This window comes from Ruditapes philippinarum, unplaced genomic scaffold, assembly GCF_026571515.1.
Source record: "Ruditapes philippinarum isolate M1 unplaced genomic scaffold, ASM2657151v2 ctg220_1_1_1_1, whole genome shotgun sequence".
NCBI classification, from domain to species: Eukaryota; Metazoa; Mollusca; class Bivalvia; order Venerida; family Veneridae; genus Ruditapes; species Ruditapes philippinarum.
This window is the reverse complement of record NW_026858141.1, coordinates 37,751-64,528: the sequence shown is the minus strand read 5'-3', so window position 1 is coordinate 64,528 and position 26,778 is coordinate 37,751. Positions and strand designations below refer to the sequence as shown.

The 26,778-nt window shown below is 33.0% G+C and overlaps 1 protein-coding gene across 1 annotated transcript in view; it reads right to left on the bottom strand.

Moving 5' to 3' along the window:
• Nucleotides 1-5,684: 5,684 nt before the first annotated feature.
• The window catches only part of LOC132752265 (uncharacterized), a 34,117-nt gene continuing 13,023 nt past the window's right edge, over nt 5,685-26,778 (bottom strand). Inside the window, exons 3-18 of the mRNA XM_060742583.1 lie at nt 24,244-24,337; nt 23,247-23,407; nt 22,519-22,668; nt 19,026-19,131; nt 18,773-18,808; nt 18,232-18,440; nt 15,301-15,457; nt 14,229-14,345; nt 12,556-12,827; nt 11,954-12,114; nt 11,403-11,592; nt 10,201-10,306; nt 9,446-9,496; nt 8,695-8,955; nt 8,149-8,297; nt 5,685-7,298 (exon numbers count right to left, since the gene is read on the bottom strand). Of these exons, the coding sequence (XP_060598566.1) occupies nt 7,125-7,298; nt 8,149-8,297; nt 8,695-8,955; nt 9,446-9,496; nt 10,201-10,306; nt 11,403-11,592; nt 11,954-12,114; nt 12,556-12,827; nt 14,229-14,345; nt 15,301-15,457; nt 18,232-18,440; nt 18,773-18,808; nt 19,026-19,131; nt 22,519-22,668; nt 23,247-23,407; nt 24,244-24,337 (2,394 nt within the window). The 3' untranslated portion in view covers nt 5,685-7,124. The remainder of the gene's footprint in view (nt 7,299-8,148; nt 8,298-8,694; nt 8,956-9,445; nt 9,497-10,200; nt 10,307-11,402; nt 11,593-11,953; nt 12,115-12,555; nt 12,828-14,228; nt 14,346-15,300; nt 15,458-18,231; nt 18,441-18,772; nt 18,809-19,025; nt 19,132-22,518; nt 22,669-23,246; nt 23,408-24,243; nt 24,338-26,778) is intronic.

Sequence of the window (26,778 nt, the reverse complement as noted above, 5' to 3'; positions counted from 1 at the left end):
TTCTGAATCTCTGTCATCACATCAAGGAACTCAAACTTTTCAGTGGAATATCTTAACTCTTATTGTATTCTGGGGTGAAGGATATTCCCAAGCTCGTGGAATGTTTTCAAAGACTTGATGCCTCGAGTCCAAATCCCCATAGGTCATCAACATACCGGAAGTACTCAATCGGAAGTTAATCCGACATCTCCATCAGCTGTGATTCCCATGATCCAAGATATTTAGATGCGTAATTTTATCCCTAATCGTGAACCAATCGCTGTTCCTTCTGTCTATGTGAATTTTCTTCCATCAAATGAAATTATAGTGTTATTTTCAAGGACAGTGTCCATCATATTAAGAACATCTTCTGTGGGTATGCTAGGGTTGGCACGTTGATTTAATGCACGTGCATCCGCACCTCGTGCCTCTGCTCGTGGGACACTTGGGTACAGTGCTTTCACGTCTAAACAGAAAAAAAAATAATTATATATATGACACTTCACCTTGTGAGAAATAAAATTTGTCTCGTTGATTAATTTTGTTAGTTTTTTATGCTTTTTCAAATATTTAGATCTTACTTTGTGCAAAATGTCTTTTTGAAACAATTTGAACAACATTCTTCATGTCAAATTTCGGGAATCCAAACGGTGAAAGCAACATTTCAGAGACACTGTACTCACACTGGCCATAGCTTTCGCAAAAGCGGTGGGTCCATTGCAGCGGCGATGGAGTATTCGTCGCAGAAGCGGTGGATAAAATATGGCCGTCTGCTGTTGTCGGTAAGTATTTGACTGAATTTTGTTTAATGTTTTAATGTTTCACTGGAAACACTTAGTGAGACTGGAGCCCACATATGTACTCTTTCAACTTATTACATGCATACGGTGCAATTCATTGCGTTTATGCAAACACTTTTGTACAGTTTGATGAGGGGCGCCACTTTTGCCTTATTTTGGTTAAAGCACGTACAAATGTGTGCAAAACGACCCCAATATTTACAACGGCATCATATCGTATGTATGATACTTTCACAAAATAAACATATTTTGGAAATTTGGAAAATCATTATTGTCTGGTTATAAATGAATGAAAAAAAATGATTTCATCGCAGACGGCGGTGGATTTGATTGCAACGCAGTGCGGTGGGCCCGATAAAATTTATGTATATTTTGAGGTTTTAACTTGACGTAACACACTTTTCAATTGAGTACAAACCTTTTCTTACTTTGGCATCTGAGAAACGTGTTTATTTGATGTTTAAAACAATATTAATCATTATATATACACTCGTACAAATAGATGTCCGAGTTCCGCTTCCATTTTCCTTCCATTGAAAATTCCTTTCGCCGTAATTATCATAGAATAATTCACGTTCAACCTTGCACTTAAAAAGACTTTAAGTTTCAGGTTCAACAATGTTTTTATCATACATACATATAAAAGAGAAACTCGTAAAGATTCCTGAATACGAAAAACAATCTTAGTTTTGAATGTCACTGTGTTATATGAACACTAATATATATAAATTTTATTTTTACAGCGTACGAGTTATTTCAGGAAAAGTTTTCTCTATTACTTTTGTAAAGACATGCGCGTTATAAAGCTTTTGTTCTTCTTCTTTATCTTAAATTGTGACATTTATCGAAGACAAGTGGTTTCAAATATGGTATATTTTTAAAGAATTTTAAGTATGAAAAGAAATTAAAAAGGTAACAGAAATATTTTATGGAATTACGGTTTCTTTGAAAATGTACACAAATATAGTAAAGAACATAACAAGCGGAAAAAGGATTTTTCAGACATATATTTAACTTATCTGTCCCTTAAATAATCCAAAATAAGGAAAAAAATCAAATTCACGTACAGAAAATGAGATCGGTGACCCTTAGGTTTTTTTCGCTCGAAATGTTTATGTTATCATATTCTAGCATCATGCCATTTAAAGATATACTATGCTCAAATTTGATATCAGAAAATATAGATAATTGCTACACAGTCTATTTGTTAATATGAAATCAACATGTTTTGACTTTACACAAAGTTGATATGTCATGTTTAAAACTCTACACACTACAGGTCACCACAGTATGAATATAAAGTGTCGTTAAAAACACTGGAAAGACCAACTTTACCTGTCCTATAATAGAGAACGTGACTTCCAATGCACAGTTTATACATTTTTTATCCAAATTAGACATATTCAGTTAGAATTACATAGGTTGTAATTAATTTCTTCGATTAAAATATTTTACTCAAAGATGAGCATAGTATATCTTTAAAGAATATATAATACTGCACGTTTGTTACGTCACTTTTCATTGGATAATCATGACGTTTATATATAATGTACTTTTTTCATATACATGGCTGCCATCGATGTATGAAATTTTCTCGCTTTAAAGAATAATGCTTGATGTAAAAGTATTATGAATTCGTTATAAATAAATCCGACAGGTTATATGGTCGTATATAAACGGTTATTTGCAATATGAATAGTTATCGAAATTCTTTTTAATGCTTGTACATGTATGTAAAAATCAGAAAATACAGTTACATGTATAAATGAAAACCGGTATCACATACTTAGACCATTCCATGTCTTATTTCAGTATCGAGTTCTTTATTTTTTTAAATATTAAACTTGGTTTTTTGTTGTTTTTGGGTTGTTTTTTTTACATTTAGAAAGTTGTGAAGTTAGCAGCCTAGCAGCCTAGCAGCCTAAAGAAAACTAAGGATAATACAAACAAGAAAACCGTCGGAAATGAATCGGTAGCACATACTTAGACCATTCCACGTCTTATTTCAGTATCGCGATCTTTATTTTTTTAAATATTGAACTTTGTTTTTTTTTTATTTTGACGCTTCGAAATTTGTGAAGTTAGCTGCCTAGCAGCCTGACAGCGAGAAGCCTAGAAGCCTGGCAGCCTAGCAGCCTTAAGAAAACTAAGAATAGTACAAACATGAAAACAGTCGGAAATACATAAGTAGCACTTCTTTAGATCATTCCAGGCCTTTTTTCAATATCGTGATCTTTATTTTTTTAAGATGTTGAACTTTGTTTTTTTGTTTTATTTTGACACTTCGAAATGTGTGAAGTTAGCAGCCTAGCAGCCTGTCAGCCTTGCAGACTAGCAGCCTAAAGAAAACTAAGGATAATACAAACATGAAAACCGTCGAAAATGAATCGGTAGCACATACTTAGACCATTCCACGTCTTATTTCAGTATCGCGAACTTTATTTTTTTAAATATTGAACATTGTTTTTGTTTTTTTGTTTTTTGTTGTTTTTTTTTTTTGTCGCTTCGCAATTTGTGAAGTAAGCAGTCTAACAGCCCGGCAGCCTAGCAGCCTAAAGAAAACTAAGGATAGTGCAAACATGTAAACCGTCGGAAACGAATCGGTAGTACATACTTAGACAATTTCACGTCTTATTCCAATATTGCGATCCTTATTTAAACAAGAGGGCCATGATGGCCCTGAATTCACTCACTTGTATATAGATCCCCGGGTCGGGGCCAATTTTAACCAAGGGGCTTTTATTTGAACATACTTGGTAGACACCCATTTGAAGATGTTTCATGATAAATATCTAAGCTCTAGCTGTAAGAAGTTTTTTAAGTTTTTACAATACACATATAGGGAAAAACAATGAACCCCACCTCTGGGCGGGGGCCAATTTTGTCCCCAAGGGTTTTTCTTTGAACAAACTTGGTAGTCACTCACTAGAAGGTAGTTCATGCTTTATATCTAAACTCTAGCTCTTTGGGTTCTTTAAAAGAAGATTTTTTTTATGTTTTTACTAGATACATATAAGGAAAATCAATGATACCCGGGGCGGGCTCAATTTTAACCCCCAAGGCTCTTATTTGAACAAAAATGGTAGTAACCCATTAGAAGATGTTTCATGCTAAATATCTTAGCTCTAGCTCTTAGGGTTTTTTAAAAGAAGACTTTTTAAGTATTTACTATATATATAAAGGGCTGCTAGGCTGCTAACTTCACAAATTTCGAAGTGTCAAAAAAAAAAAAAAACAATGTTTAATATTTAAAAAAAAATAAAGATCGCGATACTGAAATAAGACGTGGAATGGTCTAAGTATGTGCTACCGATTCAATTCCGACGGTTTTCATGTTTGTATTATCCTTAGTATTTTTTAGGCTGCTAGGCTGCTAACTTCACGAAGCGTCAAAATAAAAAAAAGTTCAATATTTAAAAAATAAAGATTGCGATACTGAAATAAGACGTGGAATGGTCTAAGTAAGTGCTACCGATTCATTTCCGGCGGTTTTCATGTTTGTACTATCCTGCTAGGCTGCTCACTTCACAAATTTCATAAATAAATATTGAACTTTATTTGTTTCCATTCTCACGCTTCGAAATGTGTAGAGTTAGCAGCCTAGAAGCCTATAGAAAAAAAGGTTCGTCCAAATATGAAAACCGTCGGAAATGAATCGGTAGCACATATTTTGATCATTTTAAGTCTTATTTTAATATCATGATCTTATTTTTAAAAATATTGAACTTTATTTTTTTCCATTCTAACGCTTCGAAATTTGTGAAGTTGGCAGCCTAACAGCCTAGAGAAAACTAAGGATAGTACAAACATAAAAACCGTCGGAAATGAATCGGTAGCACATAGTCACACCATTTCACGTCTTATTTTGATATTTTGATCTTTATTCCCTAAAATATTGAACTTTATTTTTTTACATTCTGACGCTTCGAAATTTGTGAAGTTAGCAGCCTAACAGCCTAAAGAAAACTAAGGATAGTACAAACATGAAAGCCGTCGGAAATGAATCGGTAGCACATACTTAGACCATTCCATGTCTTATTTTAATATCGTGATTTTTATTTTTTTAAATATTGAACTTAATTTTTTTTTACATTCTGACACTTCGAGAAATTTATGAAGTTAGCAGACTAACAGCCTGGCAGCCGAGCAGCTGAAAGATAACTAAGGATAGTACAAACATGAAAACCGACGAAAATGAATCGGTAATCATGTAAGTAAAGTAACTTTGATATCAGGTTCCTTTCAATGAATACTATTTCAATATAGTAAACACAAGGAGTAAATGGTTTTATTATAGTAATTCAGATTATAATAAAGTATGAATGTAAATTTGAAATTGTTTAGTAGTTTAAAAGAAACTTTCAATTCAACAGATATAAAGGATATTGAATGAGTGTAAGTTCAATACTGAATTTATTGCACGAGTTGAATAAAATTATATTATGCGAGTCTCTGGCGAGCATAATATTATTTTATTCAACGAGTTCAATAAATTCAGTAATTAACTTACACGAATTTAATATTCTATTTATCACACACCCAAAACAAAGACCGTTTAAAGTGAAAAAAGTGTCATTTTCACTAACGCGCCTAAAGTATAACGCTAACGTTTAGCGCGTCTTAACACTTTGTTTGTATAACGCTAATGACGTCACGTCAAAATATATGCATTGTCGTGCAATACCGTTTTTACGGAGTCGCAAAATCGGCACGGTTATGTGATAAATGCATGATATTAAACTGATCTTGTTTGATATGCTCTCAAACCTTTTTCCATTATTGTTTGTTTTTAAAATAATAGGCATGTTTTTGATTCTGTATTTGTTTTTGTGTGTTTTCCTGTACGAGTAATGAAGTAATGTTTAAATCCTATAACACTTAGAATCGAAAAAAAGACAATTCTTATGAAAATCATTTTATTAACGGAAAAACATGATATCGACAGAATGATAGATATTGTTCTTGATCGTATATCAACGATAATGTTTACAGAATACACAATAACGCACTGATGTTCTCATTACAGGTTTCAGTTACATTGTAATTTATGAGTTTACAAAATCTATATATTAAACACAGTATATTCAATACCATTCGAATACGAAGAAGAAATAAGAAATTGTATTGAACTTATACAATTACATGTATCTCGATATAAATCAAAAATACTTATAATACTTATAAAACCTTTGTCATGGTTGGTATTCAAATGTAACAGAATAATAAATGTTTCAGTTTATACATTCTGGAATGTAAGCTCTTAATAAGTATATAATTAGAGATTGGATAACTGTTATTTCTCACTAAGATTGTGTCTAACAGTGAATATAATGAATATTGTTATAGTCTATATGAATTAAATCAATCATTTTGAATACGAATTTACCGTTTATCTGAATAACAGATGAAAAACATTGTTTTTGTTGCTTTGCAATAGTTCTTTTTATGTATACAAAAATATGTTAGTTATATATAGTTTTTACAAATTCATTTCTGTTCGATTGTGTTGGAAGCTATAAGCTTATTGAAACACTTAAATCCTTTCCTGGAACCAACCAGTACTAAACAATAAATGTAAAGTTTCTTTTTCATGTAAGCAACGAATTGCCCAGACAGGATTTGGAAATATTCCTTTCGAATTGTACAAATGACGACATTCAAAGGGTTGTGATATATAAACCAAAACATAAGTCATCAACAAAAGTAATGGGCTAGATTTTTAACAGCTAAACAGAAAGATAATTCATCAACAAAACTAGAAGGCTAGGCCTCTGTAACTAAAACTAGAATAACCAGATACATCTGTTTCGGGAGATTAGGATAAGATATAAACTTATTGATTCATTGATTGTGAACCATATACCAATTGCATCACATTCTTCAATTGTCCATACAAAGCCATCGATACACCTTTAGGTAAATTTACAGATACACTAATTGAGAAGGCACACAGTTTATAAACTAATTTTGAAAACACTCTTAAAATTACAAATTCCATATATAATTGGACGCAGTATGTATTCTTTAATATTCACTTTGCTTATAATTATCAAAATCAACGAAACTTTTTCGTGCAGTCATGTACAATGCATAATCAAAACCAACGAAGATTTTTGTTTTGCCAAAATGACGCAATAGAGGAAAGTAATTTAGAAATGGGTCAAATCGAAACAAACACTAATAAATTATGCATCTAGAGTTGAGACAATTGTGATTTTACTCAGACCAATCGGAATCCTCTAAATACCATATAACACTCTGTAGACATTTGGAGAAAAAGCTTGAATATCACATAACAGATAATCTACCAGTATGAGGTTGTACAATTCGGAGAACAAAACGCAGTCATGGCTGAAAATATTCTCTTAGATTCTTAATCATCACTCGCACATCTCTAAATACAGTTGTAATGTCTAAGAGCGCCATTGCCCCCAAGGTGAAAATGATCGACGCCAAACCAACGTATCCTACAGCGGTGGCAGACGGCCGGTCGTCTGGTGCGCTTGACTTTTTGCGGATCTGAGAAATTAAATATATACAGATTGTAATTAGTTCTACAAATATATTCCAAAATAAATTGTGCGTTCTCAATCCATTACAAAATATTAGGTTATTTAGTTCCGACTCTAGGTTTTTGTTATAATTTGGTATACATATATTGCATTTCTGGGGACAAATCATTGCTTGAAATGCAGAATGAGGACCTACGAAATTCTGAACTGAACACTTTTATCATGTTTAAAGATCTGCATAAGGTCTGCTTAAGATGATGCCAAGGGAGGTTGAAGGTTACTTGAATTACCTCTATCATCCAAAAAAAAAACAAATCGAACTTTCAACGGTTTGAAATTCACCGTGGTTGTTAAAAAAACAAGATCAACAAGAAAGGGTGTCGTTCAATGAACGCATCCTTCGCTAACAAATTAGCACCAGCAAGGAGCCCAACAGGATACTAACAGGACAGGGCACACGGGCAAACAACGGACGGGATACCATTAGGTCTTATTTATCTTGTATCGCATTCATCTTATTTATCGTGGTTAATTGGTAATATAACGGACGTTAAACGATATCTTGTTTTGTTTTCAGTAAGAATGAGACTTGTAATGCTCAAAATATACAGAAAATGAGGGACCGGGTAGATAATCATGTGGTTATATCACGTGGTCTATTTTTGTAACTGTTCCAACGTTTTAACTAAGAATTTATAACCTATCCATTATTTTCGGCTTTTTATAATAAAGTATGTAAATAATGAATACAATTTCTTTTCGGGGGGAGCTAAATTCCTGAATTTTTACATTGTCAAAGTTTATTCAGTTTAACATCGATATCTTTATGCTTGTTTGTATTTAGGATAATATTTTACCGTTGAACTGAGTTCGGCTTTGCTAACTTTAAGTTTCTCTTGTATTTCTTCAACTATTTCCGCAAGTTCTTCAGGAGTGTAGTTTTGTGGAGGATTTACCCATCCGCACGGACACACACATTCAGTCACGCATATATTTACAGGGGCAGCTGAAGACAAAGGACATGATGAAGGTTATTGAGTACAAAACAATGAACGATATTCATAGTAACCGTTTTTGCTTGAATTAAGTCGCAAACAAAAGTAATATGAGTATAAGTTCGTTTAAATCATTTTACAAACTGCATTTTAATTTCGCTTAATTTATTTTTCATCAGTTTAATTAACAATCATTTTAGGTTAATATGTCCATCTTAATCTCATAATAAGCAAAATGAATTAATGATGCAAATGCACATTATATGTAAATTCCGCCATATTCGCTAATAAATAAACAGTATGCAAATTTAGCATACAAATAGATAGTATTGATAATTTATTAATTATACAACATTTTGTATCCTGAAACTCTTTAAAGAAATGATAATCAAGCAATCAGTTACAAACCTGAGGAATTGCCAGTAACGTTCCCAGTAGCTGGAGCGGTTGTAGGTACACTAATAGAACCCGATGTGCTTGCTATGATAGGATCATACGTAGCTTCAGATTCCAATTCTTGTGATAACGTAGGAAAACTGGTTGGAGTGGTGTTTGTTGGTGCACCAGGGCCGATGGTTATTGAAGGGTCACTGGTATTTGTATTGTTAATACTTGAAGAACATGTTAACATTGATAAAGGAATCGCGATCTCTTTGCTTAAACCTGTGGCTATATAAGCCAATTTGGAAAGAAAGAAAAATAATATAAGTGTACTATAAATCAAGCTTGCAGTTGTGCTAATAATGATTTGCTAACCTCTTTGTCAACAGTATTTATTGATAGCGATATTTGTTTGCTAATGGTTATGATTTGCGACTTTTCTTATAATGCATGAAAAGTATGTTTATATTCGTATACAGCAAAGTTAACGTCTTGTTAAAAGTCTCCCCGTCACTGTCATGGTCATAAGGTGAATTTCCAGCCGTTAACATCTTTGCCTCCCCACTCTCTCCGCACCAATGGCATTATTTTAGATACGCAAGATTGGTTAAATAAAATAGCTTTAAAACATTTTCATGGAGTCAATGTGTTCAAGGAGGAGCGTGAAATTATTTGCGTTTGAAATTGCAGTGTATGCAGTAACAACTTTTTATTAATGCTTTACGTGTAAATCAATTTTTCAGAAAAGGCGATATTCAAAACTAGTTTTAATCCATACCAGTAGAATTTGCCGAGCAGTCCTCATTTAAACTACCGTCTATATCGTAATCTGAAATGTATAGCAAAACAACAACCGTCTTACATGCTAAAAACAATGCATTATGTCAAGATCATCGTATCATTATAATATTGAAAGCATCACGTATTGAACGAAAGCACACAAAATTTAAATCAGACCTGAAAATTTTGTATCTGCCTTTAGATAATTATGATACAATGACTTGAAACGCACCGGTGAATTTTACAAACGGCTAGACAATAAGGCATACATATAGCTAACACATGCTTTTATCTTTATAAAGTTACATTTACTCTCTTTAATCTAATAATAATCTATGAGCACTTTTCTTCTTCTTTCCTTACCTTAGAATGTACAATCATTTAAAGATCCTGTATGTTGTGATCAAAGTGGTTAACCACAATCAGAGAAATTAAATACATGTATAAAATTATGCTAATAAAACAACTTTCAAACATCAAAGAATGTGTAAAATATGTACTGCACCTATCTGCGCATATTATATGTAATCATCAAAATATATGCATTCATTTCTTATTAAACTTTATAGAAAATCAATTTCTAATTACCTCCCTTTATTTACATGAAATATTAAATTTGGCAATATCTTTATAAATAATGGTTTTTGGAACCTTTAATATTGATAAATCTTAATTTTAGCATCATATTCATGATATAAAACCATAAAAAATGTGTACCAAGATCTTTAATTATCTACTATAATATCAACTCACCAAATGTGCCCGGTTCTCGGCTATCAGAGCAATACTCCTCATCAATTAAACCGTCACAATCGTTGTCTACACCATCACCAGCAGTTCCATTCGATACTATGCATATCTGTAAGTGAATATATGCATGTATTTAATTTAGTAAAATAGAGAAAATAAGAATCCCTAAAGAAAGCCCAACACGGCAAAATTGAAAATGTTGCAGGCTCGGTTTGATTGAGCCTGTTCATGGACGGTACTGTCAAGTACAAACTACCGTCCACGCCCCCTAGCACCGGCTTAAGCAGAATTCAACATTTAACATGAACTGGTACAATTTTGAATTTTGAAACATCCGCAGATGTGTTCATATGGCGGTTATCATGGAACTTTCAATGTGACACGTTAGTGCCATTCCATGAAAAGCGGCATATGGTCCCCAAGTAAAAAAATGCGTGTGCCCTAAACGAGAAAACAATGGGCGGAACTAAATAAAATGGAATTTTGAAAGGGGATCAGAGGTTATGAAGCCTGCATATCACAGATAAGACGTCAAAAGACAAAATTCAAAAGCAGGCCACATATCCTAAGGGTGATTCAACGGTATTCAAGTGAGGAATACCGGAACCACCCAACAAGAAAATAGCTAAATAGAAAGAACTAAATTACCACAAGCACAACAATAATGTCGTGCAGAACGATCTTTAAGGATCGGAAATATAAGATCTCTGATTGAATGTACGGGGCGACTTTTTACAGCCTCCACACGGCACAAACAACGCTTCTAATGTTATAGGTGGTGAATATTCATTGGGTAAGTATAATTTATTCTTATTAATATAATTGTCAAAATATAAATAAAGATTAAAAGGAATTTATTTTAGCGCTATGTCTTTGTAAACTTGAGGTCTTCCTCCAACAGTTAAGCTGGAACGTTGTCACATACCTATACTGTGTCGGTGCGACTTAAAACCCAATCAAACAAACAAACAAAAAATATGTATACAAATATCTGGTAAAAAGTGATCCCTTGGAAGTCAAAATACTACTTTGCTTACATTTTACTATAGTAACTTTTATAAAGAAAATTATATCACAAATATCACTACTTTTTTCAGGTAACAAATATCTAACATTCTCCAAAACCATTGTTTCATGTTTGCCCTTCTTAAGAAGCAAAAATTTATTTGGTTTGTTTCTGGGGTATTATTACGTCATAATATTACCTCATTATTGTCGGCATATAATACGTCACAAGAAACTACAATCTTCTTTCCGGTATGACCCGTCACATAACCCAACACGGAGAGACAAAACGTCGGACCAGCATACGTAAGCGTGGTAGATGATGCTCCAGTTAGTACAGATGAAGTCACGAGGCTTGGAACATCTAATCCATTTTGATCCACTGCCGAACTGTCCAAAAAAAAATGAAAGACAGTGAATTAACAAGCGGCTCAAACTCTCTCTCCCCTCCCCACCCCTACCGATATATTTCTGGACAGACTATGTTTGCATTTCAAATTACTTGGTTGAACTAAAGGTAACGTGATAACATTATTATAACAATTCTATAAAATGAGGTAGGAACAGGGTATTATAAAGGCAGGTCTTGTAAGGTTTTATGTTTATATTTTATTAGTTTTCTTTTAAATTTTCATATACATGACAAATCGACGACGTATGCATAGCAAGTAATGTGTCAACTACAACTGATCTCTTATTTAACCAGAACGAACTAACAAACAAACAAATTATAAATTTAATTTATACTTGCCTCAACCTCAGTCCAAAGAGAGAGTTGCTAAATCCCGGAAACACGTGACTACTCCTGTACTGCGTGGTAGGTGGAATAACCACCGCTGATGCCCAGCTGTCTGCTGTCGATCTCATTTCTAGATGAACTTGAACCGGTTTACTCGCCGTGATATTGTATATCTAGAAATGTACAGTGTTTAAATGGTAACATGTGTATGTAATCAATGCTCCAGAAAGTATTCGAGCTTGAACACATAAGGTTTTTGGTCCCACATTGTAACGGTCATTTGTAAACCCCGAACCATTATCCCAGACGGAGTAAATGAACGCAATTGACACACTATCAAAGGCACTTACAAACCACGTAAATTATTAAAAAGTGATCAAATATGCAAAAAAAGCCTTTACTGCGTTACTAACGCAGTAGAAATATAATTGTATATACTGAAAAAGTCAGCCATTAATCGCGCATTAAATGTAAAATATTACTTGAATCTTGAAACTTTTTACTTTTCCTTACATCTTAGTACATTTTTCTCAAGTTTAATTTTACTGAAATATTTTGACTCATCTGGAGGCATTTCGCTTTAACGAAGCTAGCATCACATATCGCTAACATACCGTATTTGGTTCTATCGTTCTGATGTAGAAATCTCCGGTAAAATCTACCGGATCCATTTGATCATAGTCCCCGCCGATAACCAGTACCGTACTGTCCTCTGTAATCACAACGTGTATCTCTGCAACAGCGTTGAGTAAGCTGAGATCCAAACTGGGTATAAAAAACTCCGTGCCAAGCGTTTCTTTTGGGGGCATTTGCACCAATGTGTCGGCAAAGTTGCCACAAAATACAGCAAGTGGGCGGTCTGCTGACAAGTGTTTTACACCAAGATCTGTAATTCACGGACAGAGATAATTATAAATGTGTGTGAAAACATTGAAAACTATTTATTTATTTAATGACCAGCAATAATCACTTGTTTTGATTGGTCGAGACGCGGTCACGTGACAGTCAATAAAACTGACATTGATCGCGACTCTTAAGGTTATATTCATTAAAACAGACGTACGTTATATAGAGTTACGATTGACTTTACCGTCTATGGAAGATCTTTGTCAATAGCAAGTGATTTTTGTGTAGAGCAGAACCAATATTGGTAAGATAAAAGAAGAATTAATTTCATCAGGAATAAACGATTTTTTAAATACTCTAAATTTCTAAGAATATTTTGATCTATTTTATTGAATATGTATTTAGTTTAGAAACTACGTATTTGACAAAAAAATGATTAATAGAAGTATTTTATTAAAAAAAATCTGAAAAGGTTTTTGTGCCAATGCATTTGGTTGTTACGCAAAAAAGAAAAAACGGAATCCCAAAAAAACGTCCAGAATGAAAATATTGAAAATATGGCTGGCTCTGTTCATTGACGATACTGGAATGCACAGGTTACTGTCCACGCCTTCTAACACTGGCTTAAACAAAAATCAACATTTATACATGAAAATGTTGTAATTTTGAATTTGGAAACATCCGAGGACGTGTTCTTACGGCGGTTCATAAACTATATAAATTATTGCATTATAACTTGTTTACATATTCACTTCATTAAGTTTTACTGTATTTATTTAAAAAAAAAAGATTGGAACGCTCAAGTTGGAAATATTTCATCCTTCAGTTGCTAAAAGATGTTTTGCTCTGAACAGCGAATTGATGACGCATTTTTATAAACGTCCGCTAATAATATTACTTAATCTTATGCTGTATGGCATAGCGCGCTTAAAAAGATTACTAGAAACCAACCAGTCATTGCCTTATGTGCTTTAGGATTCTAATGGACCAATAAAAAAACAAACGTTATGTAAAGTAAACTTCGGGTGTAAATTACAGATTCAGATAGCGTTCTTTGTGTCAAAAATAAGACAAAATAAAAAATATATTAAAATTGTTTTGCTCAAAATTTCATATTTGAAAATAATGATAAATGCTACACAGTCTTTTTGTAAATATAGAATAAACGTGTTCTGACTTAACACAATGTAGATATGTAAAGTCTAAATCCTACACACTATTAGTGGACACACTATCATTAAAATTGCCAGTTTATTTTAAGAAAGAACCATCTTAAATTGACCGTAATAAGGATTTCTGATTCCTTACTACATAGTTTGTACGTCTTTTACTTAAATAAGACATGTTCAGTAAGAATTTTTTATAGATTTTAATAAATTTCTGCTAGAAAAATTATTTTACTTAAAGATAACATAGTATATCTTCTAAAATGTTCACATACATGAATTGCCTTCGGAATATATGCCATTTGTGATTTCTGTCAACACGTCTCTACCTATGTATTCCCCACTATTTGAAACAGTTGCTCTGTCTGTAGCTACAGCCTCACAAATTACAGCTGTAAAATGTAAAATGAGCCGTGTCACGAAAAAAAACAACATAATGTGTTTGCGACCAGCATGGATACAGATCAGCCTGCGCATCCGCGCAGTCTGATCAGGATCCATGCTTTTCGCTATCAGTTTCTCTACTTGTAATAGGGTTGGTAAGCGAACAGCATGGATCCTGATCAGACTGCGAGGAGGCGCAGGCTGGTCTGGATCCATGCTGGTCGCAAACCCACTATTTTGGTTTTGTCGTGACGCGGCTCATATATAGTATGTGTACGATTCTTTTCCCTTTAACTTGGTGTTTTTTGTGTTTAGGTGGGTTTTGATAAATGACAGTACTATTATAAATAAAGAGGGTTTAAAGAAAATGACCTCTTAACTACTGACCTCTTGACCACTGACCTCTTGACCACTGACCATTAGGAAACATCTGTCAATTTCCTTTCTGTCAGACAGTATATTTTATTTGATTTCACTTATACAATATTAACTCAAAATAAGTTCATTGTAAATAGGACGGTATTAATTCAAGTTAGAGATTTCAAGTTCGAAAGAGTAAAAATAAAATTTTAATGTTGTTTATGTTCAGTTTGGACAAAGATTGACCAATGTTCAAGAGGTCATTGATGCAACACAAGTGTAAATTATTTGGCTAAATAATGACATGAAATTAAAATTGAAGACAAAAACTTATTGTTTTATTTTACTAGACAAGTTAAATGAATAAACCATACAAAAAAGGACATGTGAACATGCGACTTACATTTTATAAGGTATACTTTAAACAAAATTGTGGTTTTCTAAAATCAAACAAAAATGCAAACAAAATATTATTGCATTTTTGACTTAATGTTTGTTTTCTATCCTATCTTTTTTGATAATAACAATAAATAACTATTTTCTTTGAAATATGTAAATTTAGTAAAAAAAACTATTATTAATTTATGAAGATTAAAAACTGACCTGTATCATCGTTTATATTCACTACACTGTCAATAAACAAAAGGTACGTAGGGCCAAGTATATCAGAGGGTAGAATACTCAAGCCTAGTGCAATACCGTTGGTTAAAGAACGCAGCAAGTATACCATAAGTTCCCCATTGGTACTGGTAACTGTTATCTGTAAACAAAATAAATTCTAAATCTTTAGATTTAGTAAATTATGGTGTTTTTTTTACAAACTTATTTTGACAAGAAAACAACAGGTATAAAGTATTTACAACAGTATATAGTATAATACTTGATACTATAATAGATATAGTACATATCACTAATTATATCGTATTCTAACACGACTCGCATTTTTCCCTATTGAACATAGAAGAACCGAAAGTGTGTGTTATTATGTTTTAGTGTCCAGCTTTATTTGTCATCCAATGAAAACGCTGTATTTCTTAAAAATTATGTGTGTTAATTTTCATAGAAGAAAAAAAGTCGATACTATATTGAAATCCGTTCATAGTCGCCTTCTATTTTTCATAGTGCTTCATAGTACCGCGTAGTGACGTAATCAAGGGCCAAATAAAGCTTGACACTAAATATGTTAGTGTTCATCCGTAGCTGTTCTACAGAAATTAAAAACATTCTCCTGTCGCTCTCGTCGAAGTTTCTAATTTCTGTAGAACAGCATGGATGAACACTAACATATACATAAAATCACTGTTTGACGTTCTATATTTAGACATGTGACGTAATCATTATACACGTGACGTAACCACTAAAAATGTGACGCGCTGACAATAAGTACGGAAACAAATCAGACCCAATTTAGCTAAATATCAGATACGGCAGCATTTATTTGTTGATGTCGTGTTAGAATCGAAATAATATATCCAAATCGGTGATTTTATTGCTTGATAACATCACTGTTTGTCGTTCGGATGCGCATCATTATATCATCCGGAGCCCTACGCCCTCGTGATATAATTCCTCTCATCCGAACTCCAAACAGTGATGTTATTGAGCAATAAAATCACAGTTTGGGATATATCATTTCTTAAACAAAGAACATTACTCCAACAGGTTATGTAAGTAGTTCTAGTGGCAGCATTGCCGAATGGTAAACGCGTCGGACAATTAATCTATATAGATTGCAAGTCGTGCGAATTCAAAACCCCGTCAGGGGCAAGTGGTTTTAGCAAAAAACTTATTATTCAGTACTGGTTCCAGGTACGTCTATAAACTTATAGCTTCCTGCACAATCAAACTAAAATAAATTCTGTATAAACCAAGTATGTAAAAGTAGTTCTCCCCTAAAGGAAATGATATAGCCTAAAAGTTTATTAAAAACATGTCACGTACGGAAAATCGAGACATTTAAACTCTGAGCAAGGTACTCGTATTATTAGTATATGACCTCTGTATAAATTCTGCACTACTTAATTATATCAGTTCCATATAAAACTGTAGTGTCCCCTAAGGCTTCACTTTACTTGTCGTAAGCCTTGTCGTCGTACAAATTATTTTAAGGTTTATTATGTTTAAATTCTGCGACTATGTAATATGTAAAAGCTTTTTCAATATCGGTGTCCTGTTACAAATAAAAAATACCCTTTAAACTAAGTTATCTTACATTATTTACTTTCTCTTGCAATTTGTACAGTATTATTGATATAGTATTTTGTATGGAAGTCAAAATAGAACTTGGTTTACGTTTTGCTACCTTTTTTCAGCACTATTGTCTTCAGGTAAAAAATGGTAATTAAGATCAACGTTCAATAAACGCAACCCAACACGACCCAGGAACAAGGACTAGCGGCCAGGAGCCCGGAGGATCCCAAACTAAAACAGGAAGGACACAAGGCAAAGCACGGACGGTATATAATCAATGTGTATCAAATGTTCTAAAACCATTACTTCAACCTTATAAAGTACAGAATTACCCTTGCTACAGAATAAAAAATTTAAATTATAATACAAATATTAAAATATTTTTCTGACGCTTATTGCCCCCTTAAAGACCACATAAATTGATATATAATGATTTATTTTCGTCCATCATTTTACTGATGTGTCAATTATGCTTTCATAAAAAGTTAATGAAAGAAAAAGTTTACTTCCCTTAACCCCAACCGCAAGAGGTCATAATACACGAAAAGTAAGATGTTAGTTTATTAGATATTCATCTTAATTTTAAAACCGATAGACAAATATCAACGCCCACTGGCAACTGCACTAAAACATTCTATTGCACATATTTATGGTATCAGAAACATTTAATTGCCCAGTTGTGTTGAACCATGCACTTAGACTAATTTGTTGTTTACTTATAATTGATATATATTAATTACATTGGTCGTTTATCAGCAAAGCAATTATCAGGTTGATAAGATTAGACAAATTATGAAATGCGACAACAAATAGCCCTGTATGACACCGCTCGTCGTACCTTCAAATCAATCATCTTTCAACTGCAAAAGTCTTAGAAAAGAAAGCTACCTAACAGCAATATAAACGAAATAACCAATTTAAAATCGCAGAAGCAGTAGAGTCTGTATATGAGAGAAAATAAAAAAATACAACATTTTTAATGCCCCGCCCGCCCCAAGCCCCGGCTTTTAAAGGAAGTTTGTTAGTGTAATCAATCATCCCTAAGAACCAGACAACTGTATCAACACTAAAAGATAGTACCGGAGCTGCGACCCAGCACATAACACTTGCTGTATTGGGTATAAAAGTTCTTGGAAGGGGTGAGCACTGAAATGTAGCAAATAGTTTAACATCTCAGAATTGTTTACCCATACAGTCTGCTCGAGGATAATAAAATAATCAGTCCTGTCTGATATGCAAGAAAATATTCTCTGGCATCAATTTCTTGGATCTGCAAATACAAAAAAAAAAGATTGCTGTAATATTTTTCATGAGGTAAAAGATGAATAACTCATACTGACTTACACTACTATAAGCAGGCTCGGTTATGTCCCCTTTTGTTATTGTTAACGTCTGAGATAAGGTCATCGTGATTGTACCAAGGGAATTGTCAACATTTAGTTGGATATTGAGCGTCGTTGCTAAATCATTTCGTGTAGTAAGAATAATGGTGAAATCAGAATCACCATCAGAAACAGGTATAATAAACTTCCTCCCAGCTGCATCAGCCGTTTCTATAAATAGAACAATTACATGTATATTTATTATTAAATACCGGATTATTTGAACTATACGATCAAATTACGATTTGTAGCCGGTCACTGAGAGTATATAGATGTACATATAATAGTGCATAACGAATTTAAACCAAAAATGGTATTAAAGATGTACAATACATTAGTTTTGTATTGTATTTAAAACAAAAATTATTTTTAAAAAATATTTATAAAAATCACAAGGTGAAGAATTTTTATCCACTTATTTTCTTTCTTTCTTTCTTTCTTTCTTTCTTTCTTTCTTTCTTTCTTTCTTTCTTTTGGCGAGTACATGATCTAAACTTACTAACCGGAAATCATTTTACTGCAATCTTTATCTGGTAAATCTGTAAATAATACATAACCGTTACCAAAATAAAACATATTCAAATGTCATAAACTAGATTTTTATTATGTAAAATTATGATTTTAAAATAAAACATATTAAAATCGGACTCAAGTTGTTTATATATATATTATAATTATAGAAATGATAAAGAAATAGTATAATAGAAAAGGTATCTTTAAGAAGAAATTTGCCAGATAATATCGTCTTGAACTTACCGACGACAAAAGCTGCGGAGCCGGCCATGGCTGACAGGACAAGTTCCTCGTAGTCGACACCAAAAACATTATCAATGTCCCAGTAATAGTCCGTAGTATCAGTGTGCTTGAAGTATTAATAAAATATGAACGTTATTTTCTGTATTTGTTTTAGAAAGATACATGCATGTGGTGAAAAGATGTTGTTTAAATTCCCATCACCCTACTAATAAGTTACAAATTGAATAATTCAACTAAACTGAGACAACTTATTTAATCGTGCACTTCTTATTTCAAAGATGAGGGATGCTCAAACATTGACTTACTGTTATTTCATTTATATGTATTCGAAGAAACATATATATGCAAACTTGCCAATATAAAATTAAATCATGTTACTTAATCATTTGGTCTTTTATATAATAGTATTGCAAATTCTGGAAGTATTGAACCAGACGAGGCATGAATGATTTTTGCAATACAACTCATTTGGAAGCTAAAACAGCCTTTTATTTATTAATTAAAGTATTTGAGCATAACATATTTAATAGGACATGCGATTAAGTATCACATTACCCATCTGATTCCGTAAGTATTACGCATATATCGCAACATTTGCTCTATTTCGCGAATATATCGGAACAGTTGGGATATTGCGCGTCTATATCAGAACATTTGGTATGCTGCGCTGATATACCGGAACATTTGGTATATTTCGCGAATAGATCGGAACATTTGGTACGTTGCGTGGATATATCGAACATTTGGTATGTTGCGTGGATATATCGGAACAGTTGGGATATTGCGCGTCTATATCGGAACATTTAGTACGTTGCCCTGATATACCGGAACATTTGGTATATTTCGCGAATAGATCGGAATATTTGGTACCTTGCGTGAATATATCGAACATTTGGTATGTTGCGTGGATATATCGGCACATTTGGTATGTTGTGCGGACATATCTGAACATTTGGTAATGTTGCACGTATGCATTGGATCATTTCGTATTTTCTCGGTAATATCGGAATATTTGGTATGTTGTGCGGATAAATCGGAACATTTGGTATGTTTTCGGTAATCTCGGAATGTTTGGTATGTTGCATGGATATATCGGAACATTTGGTATGTTCTCGGTAATATCGGAACGTTTGGTAAATTGCACGGATATATCGGAACATTTGGTATGTTCTCGATAATATCGGAACGTTTGGTTTGTTGCAGGGATATATCGGAACATTTGGTATGTTCTCGATAATATCGAACGTTTGGTTTGTTGCAGGGATATATCGGAACATTTGGTATGTTCTCGATAACATCGGAACGTTTGGTTTGTTGCAGGGATATATCGGAACATTTGGTATGTTCTTCGATAATATCGGAACGTTTGGTTTGTTGCAGGGATATATCGGAACATTTTGTTATGTTCTCGGTTATATTCGGAACGTTTGGTATGTTGCACGGACATATCGGAATATTTGTTATGTTCTTGGTAATATCGGAACGACTGGTATGTTGCACGGATATATCGGAACATTTGGTATGTTCTCGGTAATATCGGAACGTTTGGTATGTTGCACGGACATATCGGAATATTTGTTATGTTCTCGGTAATATCGGAACGTTTGGTGTGTTGCATGGATATATCGGAACATTTGGTATGTTCTCGATAATATCGGACCGTTTGGTATGTTGCATGGATATATCGGAACATTTGGTATGTTCTCGATAATATCGGAACGTTTGTTATGTTCTCGGTAATATCGGAACGTTTGGTATGTTGCATGGATATATCGGAATATTTGGTATGTTCTCGGTAATATCGGAACGTTTGGTATGTTGCACGGACATATCGGAATATTTGTTATGTTCTTGGTAATATCGGAACGTTTGGTATGTTGCACGGATATATCAGAACATTTGGTATGTTCTCGGTAATATCGGAACGTTTGGTATGTTGCACGGACATATCGGAATATTTGTTATGTTCTCGGTAATATCGGAACGTTTGGTGTGTTGCATGGATATATCGGAACATTTGGTATGTTCTCGATAATATCGGACCGTTTGGTATGTTGCATGGATATATCGGAACATTTGGTATGTTCTCGATAATATCGGAACGTTTGTTATGTTCTCGGTAATATCGGAACGTTTGGTATGTTGCACGGATATATCGGAACATTTGGTATGTTCTCGTAATATCGGAACGTTTGGTATGTTGCACGGACATATCGGAATATTTGTTTATGTTTTCGGTAATATCGGAACGTTTGGTATGTTGCACGGACATATCGGAATATTTGTTATGTTCTCGGTAATATCGGAACGTTTGGTATGTTGCACGGACATATCGGAATATTTGTTATGTTCTCGGTAATATCAGAACGTTTGGTATGTTGCACGGACATATCGGAACAGTTGGTATGTTCTCGATAATATCGGAACGTTTGGAATGTTGCACGGAGATATCGGAACATTTGGTATGTTCTCGGTAATATCGGAGCGTTTGGTATGTTGCACGGACATATCGGAACATTTGTTATGTTCTCGATATGATATCGGAACGTTTGATATGTTATTTGCGGAGATATCGAAAAATTTAATATGTTGTGCGGAGATATCGAAACATATGGTATGTTTTCAGTAATATCGGAACATTTTGTATGTTGCACTGATATATTGGAATATTTGTTATGATCTCGGTAATATCGGAACGTTTGGTATGATGCACGGATTTGTTATGTTCTCGATATAATATCGGAACGTTTGATGTTGTGCGGAAATATCGAAACATATGGTAAACTGCACGAATATATCGGAACATTTGGTATGTTTGGCGGTTCTTTTTGAACATTTTTGATATGGAACAATTTGTTTTTGGGTAATTAACTATACTAGTCTTGTTGTATTCAGAATATTCATTGCAAGGCATTTGTTTTTGTTGATTTCCTTAAATTTGACCAAACTGTACCATTTTATTACTTTTTTGCTGTGTTAATGCGACAGGTACTTTGAATAAATTACTCTAACCATACATGTAACATTTTGTTAGTTTTGCATCATGGTACTTAAGTTTTGTTAAGGATATAATATAATCCTTCATTTAATCAATTCTAACATTCCTCGTGAATATGACTCGACCGCCTTCGTGGTAAATTCCTACGAATCAAAGCACCAAACCGGTGTTAAATAGCCGATAAACACCGCTTAAACCGATATAACTTCTTAAAGATCCATAAGCGTTCGCCGATACCATTGTATCATAAAAAAGCCAGCAACGCCAAAAATCCATCAAATCCATACGCTATAATTAGAAAATGTTTTTTAAAATGTAAAAAAATGGGCTAAAAGTTTTGCATACAATCATCGCCGAATATTTTTTACCAATAATCCCGAGTCGTGATCGGATTCTGTCGGCTCTTTTTCATTTGCATAATTTATGCAATCTATCCCAAAATGCACCGCGACTTTTATATCAACAACAACAAACGAACAGAAGAAATATACTCACAAACACATGCTTTAAACCAACACTATCTTCAAACCATTCAATTGAATAGTATTGTACATCGTTGATACAGTCTGCAACAACATTGGTTTCCGGTGCAGCAGGAAAACACTTCGGGACACATATCTCTTCAACAATTGATGTCGGGGATATCTTGTTTTTAAAAAAAGCAAAAAAAAAATACAAAAATATATAATCATATCATGTTATTTTAAAAGAGCTGTTGTATTCTGACTGTGATTGATTTCTTGGAAATTGGAAATATTAAAGGCACAATATGTCGTATGGAATGCTTATATTTTCATCATGCAGCAGCTTTCTATTATTTAAGCCCCGTAAATGTTTCAAAGACGATTCTCATTAGCAAATTACCTGTTCCTTCTTTTGTTTGTCGCTTTTTTTGTCCATAAGTAGAAATATAGTGATACAGAATTTTGTGTGGAAGTCAAAATACCACTTTGTTTACATTTTGCTAATTTTATGACAAATAATTTCTTATTCAGGTTTAGTTTCTCAAGGCGATAAGCATCTAAAATGCTCTTAAACTATCACTTAAACGTTATTCAAATATATGTTTGCCCTTTTCAAGAATGAGAAAAATATTCGTTTATGAGTTATAATGTGCCTTTAAGATATTTCATAGATTTTATCAAGAACGTGTAACTGTTTCAAATTAACAAGCTTTAGATAATGAATTAATTTCTTTTTATCAAACATGGGCAAAATAATACCTTGACTGTTATATAAGCATGAGGAGAGGAAGTTGTCCTGAGAGTCACCACTGCAATATCACATGTGGATACAGTAAAATCAATGTGTCCAGCTTTACCTGCATTTACTATTTTGTATGTTACGGTTCCGTCACTGGTCTGAGAAGCGGTAAAATTGAAACCTGAAAGGAAAATATACGGGATATTAAATAATTGTACTGCTTCTTCTATGCGCTAATCAAAGACTTTGGACAAAGCTCTGTATATATGAATCTATTTAAAGATCCTGTAACACAATATTTCATGGTTAAATATCATAAATTAGATGCTCAAATTAAGATTTATCAATTTTGTAAGTTCCAAAAAGCATTATTTATAAAGATATTACCGAATTTAACATTTTATGTAAATAAAGGGAGAAAGTAAAAAAATATTTTTTTATAAATACTAAGTCAAATTTTTCAAAAAAAAAATGATTACATATAATTTGTACAAATATTTGCAGTACGTATTTTACATATTCTTCGATGTTTGAAATTTTATAAGGTGGCTTTAGCATAATTATATACATATATATATAATTTCATTTAAGTGTGGTATGCAACCTCAATTACAACACACAGGATCTTAAAAACAAATAATCAACCATATTCTAAGTAAAAGTGACATTATGCTCATTTTCTTCATTCAATTTGTCAAGTTGAGATGAATCTACTATATATTTTAAAAGATTGTCTGTTTAATGGTGATTGCCCCATTCTTTTCATAAATTGAACCTTACAGGTAAATTCCGATTGATATTTATAAAAATATCCACGGGCCACTTGAGTTATTTAACGTTCTTGCGAAGTTACTTATAAAATTGAGAATATTTATGAAAAAAAAGTAATCTTATTCTCACTCACTATATACCCTTTGGATGGATATAATGTCATAGTAAAGGTATATTGTTAAATCATCATAATATAAATGACAATAAGGTGTGATATCATAACACAAAAGTCTGCAATATTCTTACTAAAGTCAGCATCAGTACAGGTGTCTTCGTCAATTTCACCGTCACAATCATTGTCTACATCGTCACCTGGTGATGATATTGTCTTCTTACACAACTTCAATAGATAAGAAAATCCGATATAAGATAAATTTATAAATTATACTGACATATTTGCCAACATTACCGAAGAACAGATTTCTCAATATTGCCAACTAAACAAGTACTTCTAAAGAAATACATGAACAGTTTTTGTGACAGCAAATGCAAATACATCAAAAGAAAATCCGACTTTGTACCCCACACCCCTGCTCTGTACCCCTACACTCTAAAATTACATAACACACACAGAAATCTTAGCGGTGTATATGAGCTCCATTGTTAAAGGCCAACTATGCCCTAGAATGGCTTTTCTTTTTATTTCTCAACATATTGTTGCGTACCGCTGTCTCTTGTATGTCTTTTATTCTACCAGCATGTATTCGCTAACTCAGAAGAATAGGTCTCCTTGGTATAGAGCTTCTGTATTTTATATATTTATATGACGGACTCGGACGGACACCAAGTGATCACAAAAATTCCTAAGATTGGGCTATCAGAGGATGACTCCGCATCAGTTTATTGTAATTTATTTTTGGATGATATATAAAGGGTCTTTAATATAAAACTTCTCCAGTAACAACCAAGACAATTTCAAGTTAACGATGTTTATTTACGGACTCACCGTAATGAACTATATTATTTAATCTTGAACAAATGTTGTATAATTATATTAAACAAATTCTGCTACTTATATAGTATTAACAACAATCTATATATATATCCGAATTTATATTACTTCGGTAAAATGATGTATATCTCTACCAGTGACGGCTGTTAAAATAACATATCAATTACTATTTCAAATATCGACTTTACCGAAACAACTTTATAAATATAGATCTGTGTGCGTACGTTGTGAGGTGTCGGCAACTTAATACAATAAAATTAACAATAAAAAATATTACTTTAATGGAAATTTCATCTTTAATATACTATACTCATGTGCTCTTTGCAAAATAAATTTAAAACAACTGTTTAAACTTTCAAAGAACTCTGAAGTTTCTATGCTTAAATTTATGCAACAAATACTCTTTTAGAACAAAAATTATTACTTAAATCTTTATAAATAATGTTTAAGTATTTAAAACAATACGCTATCAAAATTACCAAAGATGTAACTTGTAAATAATTTCTTAATAATATCTGAATGAGATTCTGCTTCTAATGTTTTGATCTGAGCGGAGTCACTTCCGACAGGAAAACTGCGCTTTTATAGTCAAGATTCCTACACTGTCCCACACTGTGGGAAACTTTAAGAAAAATGTAGGAAAGGCTCCTAAAGGATTTCCTACAGATCCAACACCTCCCACAACTTTACATTAAAGATAAAAATACAACATAGAACAACATATTTGAACACATATTACATTAAGCTAATAATTATTGGAATTAATAAAAACATGAAATAAGTGAAATACCGTTATTATGTGTGGAGATATGAAATTTTAAGATTAATAAATTAAATGTAACCCCACTTTGTACCCCACATGTAAAGAAAAGTTTTGCACAAGATGATGATGTCATAAATCAACTAATGTGTGACGTCATATTTGTAAGCAAACAAAATGGCGGAATATCAATACAATGGTTACAAGTTAGAATGTTCTTCTTTGAATAGAGAAATAATTAATAAATCTAACGGTAAAATTACTCGTGAATTATAAAGTTAATGTATCTCTTTGACTTTATGATAAACTTTGAACTTAACTAAAAAAGTTTTTATTAATAAGCACACTGTTTATTTAAAACAACAGTTCATAAAAATGGGTGGGGAGTGGCACATCACAATATTTTATATTTAATGTCCTGTTAAAGGTTTCAAAAAAGCTATTCATTGACTTTGTATCTGTGTCACAATTTACTTCTGCTGCTTTCTGGGAATAAATTCAGTTATAGTAATTTAGTTTTATGGAAGTTAAAATACTACTTTGTTTACATCTTGCTACTTTTTATGACAAATAAAAAATATACATTCAGTGCTACTTTCTACATGTGATAAGTATCTAACATGCTCTGAAACCATTATTAAATTGAGCCGCGTCACGACAAAACCAACATAGTGGGTTTGCGACCAGCATGGATTCAGCCCAGCCTGCGCATCCGCTCAATCTGATCAGGATCCATGCTGTTCGCTTACCAACTCTATTACAAGTAGAGAAACTGATAGCGAACAGCATGGCTCCTGATCAGACGGCGCGGATGCGCAGGCTGGTCTGGATCCATGCTGGTCGTAAACCCACTATGTTGGTTTTGTCATGACGCGGCTCATTTAACATTATACAACTCATGTATACCTTTCTTAAGAAGGAAAAAATAATTTTAATTTCCGAGGCTTAATGCACATTTAAAAATGTATGCTAACTCAGTCATGAACATCCGTTAAAGGTATTATAACATATGATGTTTTTTCTTTCTTTAAGCGTTCCTCTTTTCTCGGAGGCATACAAATTCTAGTTG